The sequence below is a fragment of the Meles meles genome, chromosome 8, assembly GCF_922984935.1.
Source record: "Meles meles chromosome 8, mMelMel3.1 paternal haplotype, whole genome shotgun sequence".
NCBI classification, from domain to species: domain Eukaryota; kingdom Metazoa; phylum Chordata; class Mammalia; order Carnivora; family Mustelidae; genus Meles; species Meles meles.
The window spans coordinates 15783570-15805651 of record NC_060073.1 but is presented as its reverse complement, the minus strand read 5'-3'; the positions used below and the strand labels follow the sequence as shown (position 1 = coordinate 15805651).

At 36.7% G+C, this 22082-nt stretch overlaps 2 protein-coding genes and 1 pseudogene across 2 annotated transcripts; 1 reads left to right on the top strand and 2 right to left on the bottom strand.

Annotated features, from left to right (window-relative positions):
* The window catches only part of LOC123948505, a 372440-nt pseudogene that overhangs the window by 170815 nt on the left and 179543 nt on the right, over nucleotides 1-22082 (top strand).
* On the bottom strand, nucleotides 346-1281 carry LOC123948490 (olfactory receptor 4P4-like). Its single transcript, XM_046015671.1, has one exon. The coding sequence runs from the start codon at nucleotides 1279-1281 to the stop codon at nucleotides 346-348; it is 936 nt and encodes a 311-aa protein (XP_045871627.1).
* Nucleotides 15004-15942, bottom strand: LOC123948620 (olfactory receptor 4P4-like). Its single transcript, XM_046015819.1, has one exon. It carries the CDS (start codon nucleotides 15940-15942, stop codon nucleotides 15004-15006), a length of 939 nt encoding a protein of 312 aa, XP_045871775.1.

Below are 22082 nucleotides of genomic sequence, written 5' to 3'. Positions count from 1 at the left end.
CCAGGATTTTTAATAGAACTGTCATTAAAATTGCTTTGTCTTTAAGATTCACTAACCGAATAGTGTTGCTTTATTTGATTTGGCAGTTTTTTCTACAGGTGATGCTAATCACACCTCCTTAATACTTCATAAAACTAAGTTTTCAATTAATCCTCGTATGTGGGAATTAGGATTCATTTACGTATACCTTGAAATTTCTTTATATTTCCACTTCCTTTCATGCATTCTATTCATGATAGCCTTGGAATATAAAGACTATGAAATATTTCTTAGCTCGTTTAGTCACATCAAGACCCCCCTCCTTTTTTTTTTTTTTTTTTGGTAAATTTGCTAAGTTTGCTTGAATTAATTGTGTACTTCCTTTGAAAATAATGTTTGACACAAAACTTTCCTCATGGCATTTTTCATCTCTGTATTTCTCAGAGTATAGATTAAGGGATTGAACATAGGAGCAACGATGGTATGAAATAGAGCAAATACTTTGTCCTCAGGGAAACTGGCTGGAGTTCGAAGATAGGCAAAGATCGAAGGCCCAAAAAATAAGCTGACCACAGTGATATGAGAACCACAGGTGGAGAGGGCTTTGCGTCTTCCCTCAGCTGAGTGATGTCTTAGACTAAACAAAATAATGACATAAGAAACAAACAAGACGACAAAGGTAACTAAGGAGACCATACCTGAATTGGCAACCACAAGGGTCCCGGTGATGTAGGTATCAGTGCAGGCAACTTTCAGCAGAGGGAAGATATCACAAAAGTAGTGATCGAGTTCATTAGGACCACAAAACGGCAATTGGATTGCCATCAATAATTGAGGAAAAAAATGGAGAGCCCCACCAGCCCAAGCAGCCAAGACTAGGAGATGACACCTTGTCCTGTTCATGATAAGTAGGTAGTGGAGAAGTTTGCAGATGGCAGCATAGCGATCAAAGGCCATGGCGGTCAGAATGAAGATCTCAGTACCTCCAAAGAAGTGCACAGCAAATAGTTGTAACATGCAATTACCATAGGAGATGGTTTTTGTCCCTCCAAGTAGGTCACCAATTAATTTGGGTGTAATGCTAGAGGTATAGCAGATGTCCATAGAGGATAAGTGGCTGAGGAAGTAGTACATGGGTTGGTGAAAAAGAGGACTGCATCGAATGGAGACAAGGATCAGAAGGTTTCCTGCCAGCAGGGCAATATAACAGAATAAGAAGTGGACAAAGCAAAATATTTCTATGTTCTGGTCATACGAAAGTCCTAGAAGTATGAATTCTGAGATGTTTCTCTGCTTCTCCATATACTTGAGTTTGCTATATGTTCCACACAAATGAGTATGTATCTGAAGGAAATAAACAGAAATGTGGTGAAAACTTAATAATATGAACACAATGAATAAAGTTTACTAAGAGTAGGTTGACATGAATATTATATTAATGTTAATTGTTATTGATTTCTTAAATTAAGCTGCTTTCTCCTGTTTTATTGTGTTTGATTCTATGGAAGTATTGTGTAATAATTTTATAATGGGAATGATTATGTATGTTACTCAGTTTTACTGATAATGATTTTAAATATTTAAATATTTTGAAAATGAAAGACTATTCATTATTAATTATATTAGTTAGATAAGAAATAATATTTATAAAAATTCTGCCAAGTCAAAAAATACTTTCTTGTATGTATCTTTTATTTTTTTAAAGATTTTAGTTACTTATTTGGCAGACAGATCACAAGTAGGCAGAAAGGCAGGCAGAGAGCGGGAAGCCTCATGTGGGGTTCAATCCCAGGACCCTGGAATCATGACCTGTGCTGAAGGCAGAGGCTTTAACCCACTCAGCCACCCAGGCATCCCTGTTGTATGTATCTTAAATTTGTGTGCCTAATACATGAGGTCAACTTTCCTATTTTCACTCTTTTCTGGACAAATTCCGTGAATCATCTGGCACTGATACCTCAGGAAATGCAAACATAACAGTCTGAATTGCTGAAGCTTAATTTATATAAAGCACAGTCATTTTTTTTTTTTTTTGCTCTTTGACCAAATATTGCCAATGGGTCATGGTAAACCAATGGAATCACTGTTATTTTATAAAGTGAAGAGTGGGGGAAAAAACTATACAGCAAATAGAGAATGTCTATTCATGATGGAAATTGTGGAAATAAATTAGCAATTTCATTCATTTTTCCTAGTTACATTTCATGTTTTAAAGAGAATTTTAAAAATGTAAATACTGTTATTGATGTTTGCGATGACAATCATTAAAGGACAGATAAAATCGTTGAGTTGCTCAAGTATGTTTCAATAGTGCCTATGTCATGCTCTTGTCAAAATTTCATGTGTTTGTATAAATCTAAGGACCTTGTGTCAAAAAAGGGGATGATACAGAAGGTAACATTAGTCAAACTTAGTGGTCACATACTCAGCGATATTTGTTGAAACAAATATGTATTTGCATCTTTTGTATCTGATGTGTAATTTAAAAACATTATTTAATCAGTACATAAGTTAAGAATAGAGAAAATGTATTTCGAGGAGTTTTATTCCTCAATGATGAGGAATTATCTGTCCCCAGTGGGTTTGAACAGCTAGTGCACTTCCTATATTTCTCTGGACCTGCTGGGACTGTCTTATCTAGGCTTCTAGATGTCTATTTTTAAAAAAAAACTCAGAATGCATTTGTAGCAAAGTTATATAGAAATCATCAACAGTGGAGAATCTCAAAATTAATATTTATGTGTTGTATAGTCCTAGAGAGTATCATATATAGATACATACATCTATACATATATATGTAGTATATCTCTCTATATATTATATATATCCTATCTGTATATAGTTGATATGATATATTATAACATTAATTATTTATCATATATATATAGAGAGAGTTAAGAGAAAGGCATTCAGAAAATGGTCCATAAAGTTGGAGAGCAATTCTGCTTTAAATTATTATTCTAAATTCTAAGTTCACAAAGGAGTAATTTTTACTTTTTGAAAATAATATTGAGTTAAAGAATATTCAGCATTTAATTTTAACTACACTTTAGTTGAAAAGTTTTAGGGAGGTAGAATTCATTGACCTATTTTCTACTCATTGCAAGTGATGTTTATTCTTTGTTAATAAGGTAGAAAATGTTAATTTTTCAGAAACAGTTATTTACCTAAATCAATTTGGTTTAAGAAGAATTATTAAGCAAGAAGACTGCAAACAATTTTAAGGCAGAATTCACTTGGCTAATCCAGATCTCTGATTTTAAAAAAGAAGAAACTTAGATCAAGAAAATCTAATCATTTCTCAGGATGCAGGAGTTACACTCTGTGAATGTCTAGAGACAGAAATCCTGGTTCTCCCTCAATCTGGGACTAATTTCATGGAAGAAAACTGGGTGGGATGATGATGGGTGTCGTGAGGAAAGCATGAAAAGACTATCTTGAATCCATAACTGACTAGAAAAGAATATGCAAGATGATGGGTGAACAGACACAGAGTCTCTCTTCCTGAGTATTTATGGAAATAAAGATATACGAACTACATAACAAATGTTGTCTGGAATTCTCTCATTCTAGGTCATTTTAAATAATTTCCCTTCAGTTTTACCAACATGTAGATTGTTTAAATCAGGATTCTTCCTTGTTTCTAGACCATCATTGGCATTGAATCCATAATCGTGCTACTTACCCATCTCACCCTGTAACCTGAGGGTCATTACACATGATCCCTGCAGAGAGCAGATGTAAAAGGGAAAAAAGGGTGGAGATTTATTGCCATAAAAATAACATTTTGATGGCAGAGATATTATAGACACCTCTTGTGTTAAAAACTGAAGTTAGAGTTGATGTGTAAAAAATGTCAGACAACCACTGAACCAGTGGTTAGAAAAGCACAACACAATAAGAGGGAGAAACATTGAGGCGTCTTAAGGAAACCGATCAGTGCAGTCCTTGAGTGAATTCCCTCATCTCTCTAAACTCCATCTTACTCCTTTTACAATGAAGATATCATTACGAAATTCAGAATTTTAATGCGGAATACATGAGCTAATAAGAAATAGCCCGTGACACTTTGGTTCAAAACAGGTTAGTTTAGAACCACAGAAAGCGTCATGCACCCCCACACAACCAAGGCCAGTGGAAAATAAAATAAAAGAAAATACCATAACATGGACCTCATAACTGATCAGGTAAACTTCAGTTTCAAGAATCTGTTGGGGAAAATATTTATGTTAGTTGGATGCCCAATTGGTCCTCTTAGGGAATGCTTAACCTTAATGCTCAGATTGATTTTTTGCACTGTAAAAATATAGCTGATTACTTTACTTCCTAGGTTATTCTAAATAAAAATTCTGAGTGTGCTTTTAGTTAAACTATCAGTATAAGAATAGAGGCTTTTATGTTTAAATTAAAACTTCCATCATGTGTACCTGGGTGGTTGAGTCAGTTAAGCTGCTGTCCTTGGCTCAGGTCCTGATCTCAGGGTCCTGGAATCAAGCCTTGCATCCTGTTACCTGCTCAGCAGGGAGTCTGCTTCTCTCCTTCCCTGTATCTCTCCCTGCCCCGGGGCTCACGCCCCACTCATGCTCTCTCCCTCTTTCTCAAACATATATGTAAAAGATAAAGCTTCCATCACATGTTCATGTTTTCCCTTAGTGTAGCAGAAGAGCATGCTATAAATTTAAATTAGTTAACTCAGATGAAACTATTCTAGGATGACAAGTGCTTGAAATATAGGAATTTCTCATTAATGTACATATTCAAACATAAACAAGGCTACTTCTCAACAACAAGATGGAGGGTAGGACATAAGTACAAGAACGGGACACAATGAAATTCACTCAAGGAAATTCAATGAATAATACACAATTAAAACTAACATATGTAAAGCATCTTTATAGGAATGGAATTAGCATATAGTGCAAAAGAAGTTATAGTATTGGAATCAAATTGTATGCAATAAGACGATATAATTAGTCTAGACTGTGTTTGGTGGAACCCTTCCCAAGCCACGATGACAAGGATAATTCACTAAGCATAAGATCTGAGAGTCTGGCAGGTTAGTTTTAGGCTATATTCCATCCCCTGGATACTCACTGTGCCAAATCATCCCCAGCACCGAAATCTGCAATAAAATGAAGAGAATTATAAATCAGTAATTCACATAGTTCCAGATTCATTCTCTACAATATTTTGGAAATCTCAATGTGACTCACTCCTTCTACAGTTTCAGAACGGCAGTGGTTTTCAAATACTTACTGAATCTATCAGAGATGAAGAAAGGTGTTGTTATCACCCAGGAAAGTAGACTAGGAATTTCAAGTATTGATTTAAGATCTGAATGCTAGACTACTAAAAAAAAATTTTATATATATATATATATATATATATATATATAAATTCCTGCAAAAGGTAACTAGAGTATTTAGGTCCCGGAAATCATCAAGCTTCTGCCTACTCCTGAAGAAAATTTTGTTGGGGCCAATGAAATATAAACTCTAGGTGACATACAATAATTAATAGTTCTCTGAAAGTTGTCAACATTCCCAAAGGCATTTCTAGAGAAATCCTGGCCAATGTGCTGAACCACTGCCCAGAGTGATGTCCCTATTTGCCCTGGGTGTTGCCAGAATTAAAGTGAGGGGGTGGAAAACAATTTACCATGCTAATGGGCATCAGAAAAAAGCTGGAGTGGCAATCCTTATATCAGATCAATAAGATTTTAAGCCAAAGACTATAATAAGAGATGAGGAAGGACACTATATACTACTCAAAGCGTCTGTCCAACAAGAAGATCTAACAATTTTAAATATCTATGCCCCTAACGTGGGAGCAGCCAACTATATCAACCAATTAATAACAAAATAAAAAAAACACATCATCAATAATACAATAATAGTAGGGGATTTGAACACTCCCCTCACTGAAATGGACAGATCATCCAAGCCTTAATGACAAGGAAATAAAGGCCTTAAATGACACACTGGACCAGATGGACATCATGGATATATTCAGAACATTTCATCCCAAAGCAACAGAATACACATTCTTCTCTAGTGCACATGGAACATTCTCCAGAAGAGATCACATTCTGGGTCACAAATCAGGTCTCAAACGGTATCAAAAGATTAGGATCATTCCCTGCTTATTTTCAGACCACAACGCTCTGAAGCAAAACTCAATCACCAGAGGAAAGCTGGAAAGAACCCAAATACATGGAGACTAAACAGCATCCTTCTAAAGAATGAATGGGTCAACCAGGAAATTAAAGAAGAACTGAAAATATTCATGGAAAAAATGATAACGAAAACACAATGGTTCAAAATCTGTGGGACACAGCAAAGGCAGTCCTGAGAGGAAAATATATAGCGGTACAAGCATTTCTCAAGAAACAAGAAAGGTCTCAAGTACACAACCTAACCCTACACCTAATGGAGCATGCCTCAGGTGCTATTTCTCTGGAGAAAGGCTATAGTCAGTGCAGGTCAAGAAATTTTGACTTGAGGAAGACACAAAGAAATGGAAAAATGTTCCATACTCCTGGATCGGAAGAATAAATATTGTGAAAATGTCCATGCTACCTAAAGCAATCTGCACATTTAATGCACTCCCTATCAAAATACCATCCATTTTTTTCAAAGAAATGGAACAAATAATCCTAAAATTTATATGGAACCAGAAAAGACCTCAAATAGCCAAAGAAATATTGACAATGAAAGGCAGAGTTGGTGGCATCACAATTCCAGACTTCAAGCTCTATTACAAAGCTGTCATCATCAAGACAGCATGGTACTGGCACAAAAACAGACACATAGATCAATGGAACAGAATAGAGAGCCCAGAAATAGACCCTCAACTCTATGGTCAACTAATCTTCTTCAAAGCAGGAAAGGATGTCCAATGGAAAAAAGACAGCCTCTTCAATAAATGGTGCTGGGACAACTGGACAGCCACATGCAGAAAAATGTAATTGGACCACTTCCTTACACCACACACGAAAATAGACTCAAAATGGATGAAGGACCTCAATGTGAGAAAGGAATCCATCAAAATCCTTGAGGAGAATGCAGGCAGAAACCTCTTCGACCTCAGCCACAGCAACATCTTCCTAGGAACATCGGCAAAGGCAAGGGAAGCAAGGGCAAAAATGAACTATTGGGATTTCATCAAGATCAAAAGCTTTTGCACAGCAAAGGAAACAGTTAATAAAACCAAAAGACAACTGACAGAATGGGAGAAGATATTTCCAAACGACATATCAGCTAAAGAGCTAGTATCCAGCGCCTGGGTGGCTCAGTGGGTTAAAGCCTCTGCCTTCGGCTCGGGTCATGATCTAAGGGTCCTAGGATCAAGCCCCGCATCAGGCTCTCTGCTCTGCAGGAAGCCTGCTTCCTCCGCTCTCTCTGCCTGCCTCTCTGCCTGCTTGTGATTTCTCTCTGTCAAATAAATAAAATATTAAAAAAAAATAAAGGGCTAGTAGCCAAAATCTATAAGGAACATAGTCAACTCAACACCAAAGAACAAACAATCCATTCAAGAAATGGGCAGAGGGCATGAACAGACATTTCTGCAAAGAAGACATCCAGATGGCCAACAGACACATGAAAAAGTGCTCCACGTCACTCGGTATCAGGAAAATACAAATCAAAACCACAATGAGATATCATCTCACACCGGTCAGAATGGCTAAAATTAACAAGTCAAGAAATGACTGATGCTGGCGATTATGTGGAGAAAGGGGAACCCTCCTACACTGTTGGTGGGAATGCAAGCTGGTGCAACCACTCTGGAAAACAGCATGGAGGTTCCTCAAAATGTTGAAAATAGAACTACCCTATGACCCAGCAATTGCACTACTGGGTATTTACCCTAAAGATACAAACATAGTGATCCGAAGGGGCACATGCACCTGAATGTTTATAGCAGCAATGTCTACAATAGCCAAACTATGGAAAGAACCTAGATGTCCATCAACAGATGAATGGATAAAGAAGATGTGGTCTATATACACAATTGAATACTATGCAGCCATAAAAAATGAAATCTTGCCATTTTCAACAACGTGGATGGAACTAGAGGGTATCATGTTTAGTGAAATAAGTCAATTGGAGAAAGACAACTATCATATGATCTCCCTGATATGAGGATATGGAGATTCAACATGGGGGGTTAGGGGGATAGGAGAAGAATAAATGAAACAAGATGGGATTGGGAGGGAGACAAACCATAAGTGACTCTTAATCGCACCAAACAAACTGGGGGTTGCTGCAGGGAGGTGGGGTTGGGAGAGGGGGAGGGGTGTTATGAACATTGGGGAGGGTATGTGCTATGGTGAGCGCTGTGAAGTGTGTAAACCTGGTGATTCACAGACCTGTACTCCTGGGGATAAAAATACATTACATGTTTATAAAAAATAAGAAATAAAAATAAAATAAAATAAAATAAAATAAAAATTTGAAAAAAAAAGTTTCTCATATTGAACAAGAATTTGGTAGAACCAGTAGTTTTCAACATGACACAATTGTACAGAACATTCTGAGGAATGTATAGAAAGCCTAGCATTATTTAGAAGTATCCAAAAGTGCTGGACCAATGAAATGAGTTAAGATGAATTCACTTCTGTTTTATTATTGTGAGTTTTGTGTAGAATAGAAATTATTTTTCTCTAATGTTGAATAAAATTCACTACCAAAGCTATCCAGACAGGGGGTGTGAAGAGAATATAATGAATTCAGTTACTTTAAGATGTAAATAAACACCACTGAGAATATGTATCTTTAACTTTCAGGAGCTTGTGTAGTTTATATCATTAAAAGACTTTTTTGTCCAGTCTAAGGCATTGAATTTATTGGCCTTAATATGAACACTACATCTTTTGTCATTATTTTAAAAGTGTGTAATGTGTAGTGATATCACTTCTATTATTAAAAGCAGCTATGTTTAGTAATCAATGAGTTATAAGTATCTCAGGAATCAAGATCCGGGAAACTAAACCAAAGCAAAATCCAAACAAAATAGAGGTAATGATGTAATAAACTAAGGAAAGAAAGGGCTGACATAACTAACATTCTTGGCGTGGCACCTGGGTGCCTGGTGGCTCAGTTGGTTAAGTGTCTGCCTTTGGCTCAGGTCATGATCTCAGGGTCCTGGGATGGAGCCCCATGTCTGGATCCTTGATCAGCAGGAAGCCTGCTTCTCTATCACCCTCTGCCTGCTGCTCCCCCTGGTTGTGTTCTCTCTCTGTCAAACAAATAAATAAAATCTTTAAAAAATAAAAAAAAGATAACTAACATTCTTAAATAGAGAAATGTTAACCCTCCAGAAGAATTAATAAAACTCCAAAAAATGTCATTGAGATCAATCAAGAGAAAAATGAGGACAAAAAAAAACCCACAAATTTATATTAGGAATGGAGCTAATTTGTTGCTGAAAAGGGTGTTCATTTTTACAAAATATTTGAAATCCAGATGATGATATCTATTCCAGCTTATCATAAGCTATTTTCTAGGGGTCCTGGGTGGCTCAGTTGGTTGAGCATCCCACTCTTGGCTTTAGCTCAGGTCATGATCTCAGGGTTGTGGGATCAATCCCCACATCAGGCTTTACTCTTAACACAGTCTTCTTCCCTCCCTTTACCTCTGTTCCTCACCCCCCATACTGTGACACATTCTTGTAGGCTCTCTTTCTGTCTCTTTCAATAATTAAAATAAATAAAATACTTCGTAAACATTTTCTACCTATTCTACCTCTAGATACTTATTTGCAATATCGTAAAACTGCATGAACAGCACCAAGTCATCAACAAGTAGAGGTAGTTAGAACATCATTAAGTATGGATTCATACCTGGCATTGGGAAGCAATATATTCGTTGAACATATGGCTGAGACGTTGTTTGTAATAAATTTCAAAGAGGCAATGACCAAAGTAAGCTTACATAGGGAAAACTAAATCATACTTGCACTTAAATTGAGATCATAAAGCATTTCAAAGTCAGAAACCAAAAAGTTTGAGACCAGAATTCTTACAAGTACCCACTTGGATGGGACAGATAGGCCAGGAATCTCAGCAAAATGGACAGGTCAAGCATTCTCAAAAATGCTTGAGTCTCAAGGGACAGAAGCCTACTTTTAATTGCCCTGATGGTTATTGTGAGAAACATTTCCAGTTGGATTCAGAGCTGAATTCAATTACGATTTGCTTATTTGGATGCACTGAAGGAAGAGCCCAAGGAAAGCATATTTGCATGAGGAATAAGAAGCAAGTTGACACAGAATTATCAACACAGAAGAACTTCTAAAGATAGTCTCAAAATAATAAGGAAATGAATTCAGTTGAAAGAAAAGAAACAGGTTTCAGTAAACTATATAATATGTAAAAGGTAACAGTGAAAGCATTATACCTATTTTCTCTCACAAATTTATCATAGAATTTATAATATGGGTGGACAGAACTAAATAATACTGAAAGAAAACATGGGAGATAAAGAATTGGAGGAGAATAATATGCTAACAGTGCTTGAGAATCCAATCAGAAAACCTTGTACCAGCAGAAAGAGACCAATGGCTTGAGGACGTTTAGTAAATAGAGGTAGCCTTTCAAAAGCTTCCAAGGTTTTTCCTTCCTTCTAATGAAAAAGTGTACTGAGGAGACACCCTTGGCCCCAGAAATCAAGTTTTAGCCAAGCCAATAGTTAGCTTCACAGAGAAAATCACCAGCATCGCCACCTCCCTTCCTTATCAGTGGGTAGCTTCAGATAGAAGGAACCAAGAAATATCAGTGCTTCTTCCACTAACATAATGAGTAAAAATAGAACTTTTGCTGCTGTTAATAGATAGGTAAGGAACAGAGTTTTCAAAAACTCGAGACTTCAAACTGAGAGAGCTTGGATACAACATTTTACCAGCCACACTATTTAACACCTCTAAACAAAATCCTTAAATTCTAAAATCTTAAAACAAAGGCAACTGTTCCAATCATTTATAGGATATTTACCATGTACCAAGAATTCAACTAGGAATATCATGTCAACTATGCTCAAAATCATACAGCTTGCTGGTGCCAAGCAGGTTTTCCTAACTGAGATCTTAAATTCCTGGCCACCATAATGCACCTGGCACACCATATTCCCTCAGAATCACCTGCATGTGAGAACTTACTCTATTCATGGAGGCTCTATTATATGAAAGACACAGAAATGGGGAGGTCCAGAGTTGAAGTCAGGCCTTCCATCCTGCTCTGGCAGCCCACCCTGAGGGCTGATTTTAGCTCTTCTGGTGTTCTCGTCATCAAGAGAACCCCATGATTACGGTGTCACATAAAATAGATATTTCAAAGCAGTCAGTTCTAAATACTTCAGCCTTCACTCGGTACCTAAATCAACAACTTTTTTTTTTTTTAAGGAAAGAGAGATTGTTTTAATTTGTTTTTATTTTTTTTTAAGATTTTTTAAAATTATTTGACAGACATCGATCACAAGTAGGCAGAGAGGCAGGCAGAGAGAGAGGAGGAAGTAGTCTCCCTGCTGAGCAGAGAGCCCGACACAGGGCTCCATCTATGACCCTGGGATCATGACCTGAGCCGAAGGCAGAGGCTTAACCCACTGAACCACCCAGGTGCCCGGCCAACTTTTTGAGAGCATTTTGATTTTACTAAATATCTCTTAGGGGATGTTTTAGGTACAGTATCTGAATCAGCCCTCACAATGGATGCCTACAGACCAATATAGGGTTGAGCACAGTTGAAGGATTAGGAGAGGGGGCTGGGGCAGGGAGTCACCTACAACCTTACAGCTAAGCTAGTTTGGGCCTCTGGTCTTCGCCTTAGGCCCCTGACAAGGTATCTAAGCTTCTTCCAGCCTGGTGTTTTCTGATAACTCTGGGGCATAAAGAAAGAAGCTGTGTAACAGATTTCTTTGTTGATGACAGATATTCCTTTAATTAAAAATGAGATTTTAAATAAGCAGTAAATTCCTATGTAGATGAATGGAATCTATTAATAAATTGATAAATAATTTAATTTGTTATATTTTATTTGTCAGCTTTAAATACAATGTCATCCATTTTTTGCCAATAAAACATTTGGACCTTTGGAAAAAGAATAGAAAAAAAAAATACGTGTATAAATACACACACACACATATATACACACATATATTTATATATATACACATATATTTATATACTTATATATACTTAAATTTTGTTGCAAGGCATTCTTTCTAATGAGATAGGAATTTCCCTGACCTGTACTAAAATATTGCAAGAACCCCAGGAGTCCCAAAACAACACATGCACAGGCACAGCCCTTTTACACACACACACACAGATGCACATGGCATTTGTATACTTAAAAAAAATTCCAAAACACTTTTGCCAAAGTCTGCATTAAGCCATCAAATAGAAGATGAATAAGCTGTTAAATTCAATTTCCTATGGGACAGACAAAATATTTTCCTATCATATTCTGGAGGCTTTCATGGGTCTAGTAGGAAAAAAAAGATTATTAGTTATATATGTAAAAGTTCCTAAGATTTGAAACATCAAAAAACTGGTGCCAGACACTAAGATAATACCTACTACCTCCATGACTTATCTTTGACTTTTGCCTTGACTCTGGAGTAACTGAAGAGTTACTCAAGAAGTTAACTGAGTTAACTCAAGAAGTAACTGAATGAAGCTAAGTTTGTGTGGAAACAATGAAATCATTCTGCTGAGAAAAGACTAATTCTGGGCAGAAAGAAATTGGAAATGATTGGAAGCACAGAGCTGAGATTATGTTATATGATCAATGGACAAAGAGGTAACCAATAATGGAGGGAGTAGTGCCACCTTAATGCAGAAAATTAAAAAAACAACAACAAAAAAACTATTCTAAGCATCTGGTGGTCTGCAAATTTCATTATACCCTTTATAGGCACAGGAGATTATACGTTAAATTCTTAGCCTTTTGACATCGCTTTTCTTATGGTTAATGCATGATTGTTCATGACACAAGGACAAGTTCTAGGTATATAAGAACAATGCATATAGTCACATAAAATAAAGATTATTATCATAGAATTTAATTCAGCTACTATTTGTTTACATATTAATTTGTGCCAAGTTTACTTTTAGAAAAAAAGAAAGATAAAAAGAAAAATAAAGATGTACCACATACTCTATTTCTCAGACAATCTGGTGAAAGCCCAGTTCACAAGAAGACGCACGTAGATAGGACATAGGGTCATTTCAGGTGGAGAAAACACACTGCTGGATAGCAACAAAAGAACAGGCCAGGAATCAGAACGACTTCTAGTCTGCTGGATCTGCCAAGTCTTCCTGAATAGGAAAAATGAGCAGTGTGAACTATAGATAAGACATGGACCCCCAGGCATGGCGTGGGGACTCCTAAGCAGAGGAGATAGCTGATATACAACCCAAAAGCTGACAGATTGTAGAGCGTGTTTGGAGAATGTAAATGGACCCAGTGTAGCTGGATGAAAGCATCCAGGAGAAGGGACACACAGAAGGAAAGACAGAGAAAGAGGGAATTACATAACGTGGCTTTTCAATGAGCCGTATGCTGTATTAAAACTTCACGTGTGTTTGTCCAAGTGATAGTATATCTTCATGAGCTATAATATTACCCCATTTCATAGACACATGCATAATTAAATCAAATTGCCAAGACCCAGAGACAGGGTACCTGGGTGGCTCAGAGGGTTAAAGCCTCTGCCTTCAGCTCAGGTCATGATCTCAGGGTCCTGGGATCAAGCCCAGCATCCGGCTCTCTGCTCAGCAGGGAGTCTGCTTCCCCGCCCCCGCCACCAACTGCCTCTCTGCCTATTTGTGATCTCTGTCTAATAAATAATAAAATCTTCCCCAATGGACATTGGGGAGGGGAGGTGAACCATAAAAGACTATGGACTCTGAAAAACAACCTGAGGGTTTTGAAGGGTCAGGGGTGGGAGGTTGGGGGAACAGGTGGTGGGTAATAGGGAGGGCACGTTTTGCATGGAGCACTGGGTGTTGTGCAAAAACAATAAATACTGTTATGCTGAAAAAAATAAATAAAATGGGAAAAAAAAGAAATTTTAAAAAAGTTAAATAAATAAATAAATAAATAATAAAATCTTAAAAAAAAAAAAGATCTGTATCCCTGGAGATAAAAATACATTATATGTTTATTAAAAAAAAAAAAAAAAGAAAGAAAGAAAGGATGAATACCCAACTTTTGTAGCAACATGGACGGGACTGGAAGAGATTATGCTGAGTGTAATAAGTCAAGCAGAGAGAGTCAAGTATCATATGGTCTCACTTATTTGTGGAGCATAACAAATGACATGGAGGACATGGGGAGATGGAGAGGAGAAGGAAGTTGAGGGAAATTGGAAGGGGAGGTGAACCATAAGAGACTATGGACTCTGAAAAACAACCTGAGGGTTTTGAAGGGGCGGGGGTGGGAGGATGGGGGAACCAGGTGGTGGGTAATAGGGAGGGCACGTATTGCATGTTGCACTGGGTGTTGTGCAAAAACAATGAATACTGTTATGCAGAAAAAATAAATTAATTAATTTAAAAAAAAAGAACCCAGAGATAAAAACTTGCAGAGTCAATATGTAACCCAGCTCTCCCTGACTCCAAAGCCTGTCATTGTAACACCATACTTTCTTCCAGTGTGATGACCTCTGATAGAACCAGTTAGAGCTGAACCAATTTAGGGACATCTAAGGTAAACAAGTGAGAAGGTTGGATTTTGTTTCAAGGAAAATAGGGATCCATATAAATTTTTTTGAGTGACTAGTGATTTGATCAGAGATGAGCTGTGGAAGGGCATTTCTTGAATTCCTCAAATCCAAGTGCTCACAACTGGAACTAACTGGACTCTTTAAAGCACAGATTGCAATCTGAATTACAATGACTTGCTTCTTTGGCTCATACTAACTTCAGAGGTTTTTAGTCCAGCTCCCCAAAGAGAGCTCATATGCTTTCTATGAGATCACAACTGGTCAGTGCTCTGGGGACACAGGATTGAAAGCACAATGAAAATCAGCCTCTTGACTTGATTTCTGAATGTGCCATTTTAGACCACACCTTCCCCATGGCGATTTTCATCTCCATGTTTCTCAGGGTGTAGATGAGAGGATTCAGCATAGGGGCAATCACAGTATAAAACACAGAGATTTCCTTATCCTTGTTCTCACTCCCTGCAGGTAGAATGTAAATATAGATACAGGGCACAAAGAATAAAACTACAACTGTAATATGAGAGCTGCAGGTGGAGAGAGCTTTGCGTCTCCCTACGGAGGAGTATGTCCTAAGATTATATAATATGAGAATATAAGAAGCCACCAGGATAAGAAAAATGACAACTGCCACCATTCCTGAATTTGCAATCACTAAGACACTAACAACATGAATGTCTTTGCACACCAGTTTCAAAAGAGGCTTCACATCACATATGTAGTGATCGATCTGATTAGGACCACAGAAAGGCAAGTTGAGTACCATGAGCAATAGAGCGACAGAGTGCCAAAAACCCACACCCCAGGCCATGAAGACCAACATGTTACACCTCCGCCGGTTCATGAGGACCATGTAGTGCAGGGGCTTGACAATAGCAACATAGCGGTCTAAAGCCATGGACACCAAGATGAATATCTCCACACCCCCCAGCAAGTGGGCAGTGAAGAGCTGGGCCATACAGTTGTTATAGGAAATGTTTTTTCTTGCTGCACCTAAGTCCCTGATTAGCCTGGGGACCACAGTGGAGGTGTAGCAGAGATCCATGAGGGAAAGGTGACAGAGAAAATAGTACATTGGTTGTTTGATTAGACGGCTGCAGGTGATGGTGAGTAAGATGATGAAGTTTCCCATTAAGACAGCCAGGTAGCACAGCAGGAACAAGAGAAAGAAGAGTAGTTCTAATTGCTTATTTCCCCACAGTCCTATGAAAACAAATTCTGTGACATTGTTCTGATTTTCCATGAGGTTGAGGTGAGTCCAGAGACACAACAGAAACTTAATGCATCTGAAATGATACAGAACATATAGTATTTTTAGTAATACTTTAAAAATGTTTGGAGTATTTTTACATGAAAAAATATGCAGGTCACAGAGGAATTTTTTGCACTTAATGTTTGAAATCTTTCCAGTTTAAGACAAATATCATTATTCAAATGATGTTTACTGAGAGCATACTAAATCCTGGGAATTTTATGAACATTTTGCATACATAATTCATACTAAACCAATAGTGACTCTCCTAATACTTATTTATATATGGGGGAACACATATGGGTGAGTTCAGATAACAATACCGATCCACGTATAGCTTAAGCAGAAAGCTAAGATACAAAGCTACATCTAATGCCAAATTCTATGCTCTTGAGACTTATGCTACATTATCCACTGACCACATATACTTACGTTTTCTACTTCCTTCAATGATATGTTTTTCTCCATCTCTTAAGTTAAAACCCAAATAACTGTAAGCAATTCAATCCTTTTTATATTTTTATTAATAATAATTAATAAATTCCCAATCTGACACCACATTCTGTACATCCAGGAGAACTCAATATTTATTCTTGATTTAAAAGTAAAATCAAGATCCTTAAGTACAGCAGATAAATAACCTGAAGTAATTGATCATAAATGCTGTGACTCACTTTCTTGACAGTTTGGTCAAGATTCAGGAGAGGCAGGAAACGGAGAACCAGAGGAGCAATCTGAGCATTTGGATATAGGACCATGGTGTTATTATTATATAAAAGTTTTCCCTTTTCCCAAATCATTCTATAGATACCTTTTAGAGGTTGCTGATTAAAATGTTAGAAACAGTGTGGAGAGCTAGTTGTTTTCTGTTGACACATTGAAGAACCCAAGGTGATTAAAGAATGTCCTGCATGTTTAATCATGCAGTTAAGCAGCATAGCCACTTAGATGCAGTAGATCTAGGAGAAGAGAATGGATATGTTGAGCCATCACCTTTCCCCATAACCAAATGTCCCCCACAGCAAATTCATTATTTGCCTAAAATACTATTAATGTCAACGAATAATTTTAATGGTACTAGCAACAGTGTGTTGAGGTGAACAGATCTTTCATCTACTGATCTTAAAGGGGAGCATCCAAGCTCTTATGTTTTCTTACCTTTTTCTTGTTAATACTGAGAAATTAATTCTCTCTCATCCTCCTTTTCCAGCTGGTAAGTGGAACTAAAAATACTGGATCATTTGTCTTGTTCCAAGAACAAAGTGGAGTTCATTTGAGAATATACAATGAAAGGTCTTATGGTACTAACTTGTCAAGTCCATAGAAGAGTACTCCCAAAAATATGTGAAGGGAAACAAACCGTTGTATAAGAAAATAGATAATATTAAGGATGGCACATATTGCATGGAGCCCTGGGTGAGGTGCATAAACAATGAATTTTGGAACTCTGAAAATAAAATAAAATAAAATAAAAACAAAATTTAAAAAATTATATATATATAATAAATAAACAAAATCGTTAAAAATAAATTAAATGGAGCCAATAGCATAATAATGGTGAAATTTTCTGGATTTCATTAATTTTCAATTTAGGTTGAAGAGGTTTTGAGTTGTCATATTTTTAAAAAAGTATGTATTTACCCTAAGCATGAATTTTTTTGCAATATATTTTAGAATATGGCTCTTGTTTTTCTTGATATATATATAATTTTGGCTTTTAATCCAAATGATTAAATATGTTTGATTTTGAAAGCCAAAAAAAAAAAAAAAAAGAAAAGAAAATAGATAACAGGATGTTCTTCATCAATTAATTGGTTTTACCCATGGATTTTGTATTCTGTGACAATGAGATGCATTGAAGATTTTATATCAGACATACATTTAGGATAAGGAAAAAAAAAACATCGGCATTGGTATAAATTTGTTCTTGTTTCAACATTGAGTTTGGCAAAGTACTTCTTTATGAATCAGTTGACAATATCCAAGCCTAAATATTCTTTATATGGAAGCATAGGATCAGTTAAATCCCAAGGTAGCTTTTCATTAAAATCATAGAACAAAAACTAGAGAATCAAAACTGTAGGCAAGGCAACTCTTGGTTTAGAGTGTATCCTGAACAGTGGTGCAAGCCTGAACATCTCTTACCACTAAGTCCAGTGCTGCTCAACCTACAGTGTTTAAGAATCAGTTGTGGACACATAGATCAATAATGAAAAAGATCTCTGGCAGTGCCAATAAACTTTCTGCTGGGAATACCCTGGGGGAGGGGGGAAGAATCCATAAAAACCTCCCTGTGCCTCCTTCCTTTCTTTCCCTTTTCCTTGCTCTTTCTCTCCCCGACTCTCTTTCCATATATCACAGTGTAGTCATCCTTATTGTACTCACCCTTCTTCTTGTGATGATGTGAGATGATAAAATGCCTACATAATGAGATGAAGTGAGGTGAATGAGGTAGGCATCGTGAAATAGCCTTAGGCTGCTATTGACCTTCTCACAACACATCCAATGCCTTCATGGTCATCTGCTTCTGCACCATGGTTGACAGGAGGTAGCTGAAACCATGCAACTTGAAACATGGTTTTGCAAATAAGGAAACTTGATTCCAAGGTTGCACAAGTACTAAGAGGGTGGTCAACATCTAAATCACCAGTTTAAACTATATGATTTGGAAGTTTGTGTTTTTTTTTAATTGTGCTTAGATGCCTTCTCCCAAATACAAAACAAGGTTTAAAACCTTCATCAGTTGCACTCCAGATTTTCCTGAATGCCTTCTCTTAAAAATATCTAGCAACACAATTATTACAGAGGAACTTAAAAATTTAAATTATGAGATCAAATTCTATATAAAAATGAAGGCCTGCAGAAATTACAATTATTTTCTCTTTATCCTATATATCCATATATGTCCATATATATATGTATATATATATATATGTTTTTGTATATAATATTATATGTAAAATATATGTGTCAATGTGATCCTTCAGGTGGTTCCTTTAACTTTTTGTATCTGTACTATGTAACAGCAAACAGACATGGAGTACCTCTGACTCTCCTGTTTATCTTTCACCCAAAGAACCTTTCAGGAAAACATTGTTGGGAATAACCATAAATTAAAGTACGTGCAGGTCCTCCGGGGGAACCTCCCACAGGCATTTTACATCAGCCAATGTGTGTGTGACTATAATTTGAAAAATAAAGCCCATATTATTATTTTTATTTTTTCCATATTATCTTTTTAAATTTAATTTTTTTTTTCAGTGTTCCAAGATTCATGGTTTGTGCACCACACCCAGTGCTCTATGCAGTATGTGCCCCCTTAATAAAGCCCATATTATTATAGTGGTCATATAGATGGCCTTGAAGCTTACTCGATTGATCTTTTTAAAAAATATTTATATATTTGTTTGTTTCTTGATTTATCTGAGAGAGAGTGTAGGGTAGCATAAGGAGGGTCAGAGGCAGCCTCCCTGCTGAGCATAGAACCCAACTCCAGCTGGATCCCAGGACCCCAATAGCATGACTGAAACTGAAATTCAGAGTTGGAGACTTAACTGACAGGCACACAGGCATCCCCTGATGTATCTCTTGAGGGTCATTAGCTGAATGATTCAATACTTTTGTATTCTTCCATCACTGATAAAATGTGATATGTATTTTTCTCTCCATCTCCTAGAATAATTTCTTCAAAGACTGGAGTGGTATATTATATGTACACATATTTTTAATTCCTCACATCATGTAATATGTTAAATATGCAAAGAGAGTATAGAAGAGTATTATTATTTACTCATCAACATAGAGTCATTGCCATTAGCATGAATATTTTGAAATAATTCTCAATGGTCAATTACATCCATTGGGATCTTAGAAGTCACATACATTGTTTTATGGCACTAGGTATCATCTAATATAAGGGTCTCAGAATTAGGAAATGCGACAGTGTATAATTAGTTATTTTCCTTATTTTATTGTGTTTTTGTTTTATTCTGAGTAAATCAGGTTGAGTAAATTGGAGTCCCCTGCTCATAGCAGCAATCCTCATGGGTCCATTTTAGGTCCATGTAAGTCTAGTTTTACTTTATGTTTTTTCCTGCATTGCTCATTTATACTTCTGCTTCCCACTACTGTGCACCCACTGCCCTCGATTGTACTCAGCTCCACTAGCTCCAGCATATTACATGTTCCTTGTGATTTTCCTACAACTATCCACATCTTACAATCCTCTTACAATACGATCTATAAAGCATGACATTTGGCTGTCTTCTTGCTGCATGACCCTGCCTCAGGCATACACTTAGCACTCTAGTCTCCAAATGCATAAAGCAAGTTTAGATAAATCCACATGAAGAAAAACATGAATTCACCTTCACAGTGGAAGATTTCAATGTTCTTTTTTCAATGATAGATGACTAAAGAAGGCGTTAAGTTCAGAGGGTATAAAGGATCTGAACAACAGAAATTAAAAGTTTATGGAGGTGCATATAAAACCATACATCTAACAAGGAATATATATTTTTGTATGCATAGAACTAGTATACATAAAATTAGCTATAAAGTTACTTTAAAAAGCCTCACCATATTTTTAAAAAGGTGACGCTATACAGAACTCTGAGCACAACAAAAGTTATAAGTAGATCAACATCTAGATCGAGGTAGATATGAATATAAATACACACACAGATACATCATTAACAATTAAAATTATACTATGAAACATAGTTAATTCATTAAGAAATAATACTGTAAATTTAAAGATCTACTTATACTTGAAATATAAAGAACATATTACCTGTCAGAGTTTATATGATACAGGGAAAATGGTACTTTTAAAGACAATGATAACCTTAATATTTTCACTAGAAAAAAAAATCTGAAAAGGATTCTATCTTTAGAAGATATCAAATAGAAATAGAATACATCTATCTTTAGAAGCACATCAAAAAGTAATATAACACTACTGAGTATTTACCCTAAAGATACAAATGTAGTGATCCGAAGGGGCACATGCACCCGGATGTTTATAGCAACCATGTCCACAATAGCCAAACTATGGAAAGAGCCTAGATGTCCATCAACAGATGAATGAATAAAGAAGATACAACATATATATGTTGTATCATATATATATATATATATAGATATATATATAGATATATATAAAAATATTATGTAGCCATCAAAAAACTTGCCATTTGCAGTAACATGGATGGAACTAGAGGATATTACGCTAAGTGAAACAAGCCAATCAGAGAAAGACAATTATCATACGATCTCACTGATAGGAGGAATTTGAGAAAGAAGACAGAGGATGATAGGGGGAGGGAGGGAAAACTGAAGCAAGACGAAAGCAAGAGGAAACCAGAGAGGGAGACAAACCATAAGAGACTCTTTTTTTTTTTTTTTTTTCTCATTTTATTTATTTTTTCAGCGTAACAGTATTCATTCTTTTTGCACAACACCCAGTGCTCCATGCAAAACGTGCCCTCTCCATTACCCACCACCTGTTCCCCCAACCTCCCACCCCTGACCCTTCAAAACCCTCAGGTTGCCCCAACCTCCCCCCCTGACCCTTCAAAACCCTCAGGTTGTTTTTCAGAGTCCATAGTCTCTTATGGTTCGCTTCCCCTCCCCAATGTCCATAGCCCGCTCCCCCTCCCCCAATCCCACCTCCCTGCAGCAACCCCCAGTTTGTTTTGTGAGATTAAGAGTCATTTATGGTTTGTCTCCCTCCCAATCCCATCTTGTTTCATTTATTCTTCTCCTATCTCCTACACCCCCATGTTGCTTCTCCATGTCCTCATATCAGGGAGATCATATGATAGTTGTCTTTCTCCGATTGACTTATTTCACTAAGCATGATACGCTCTAGTTCCATCCACGTCGTCGCAAATGGCAAGATTTCATTTCTTTTGATGGCTGCATAGTATTCCATTGTGTATATATACCACATCTTCTTGATCCATTCATCTGTTGATGGACATCTAGGTTCTTTCCATAGTCTGGCTATTGTAGACATTGCTGCTATAAACATTCGGGTACACGTGCCCCTTCGGATCACTATGTTTGTATCTTTAGGGTAAATACCCAGTAGTGCAATTGCTGGGTCATAGGGTAGTTCTATTTTCAAC

Excerpts from the sequence above, each read along its gene's own strand:
- LOC123948490 (XM_046015671.1), bottom strand. The coding sequence starts at position 1,281 with ATGGAGAAGCAGAGAAACATCTCAGAATTCATACTTCTAGGACTTTCG.
- LOC123948620 (XM_046015819.1), bottom strand. The coding sequence starts at position 15,942 with ATGGAAAATCAGAACAATGTCACAGAATTTGTTTTCATAGGACTGTGG.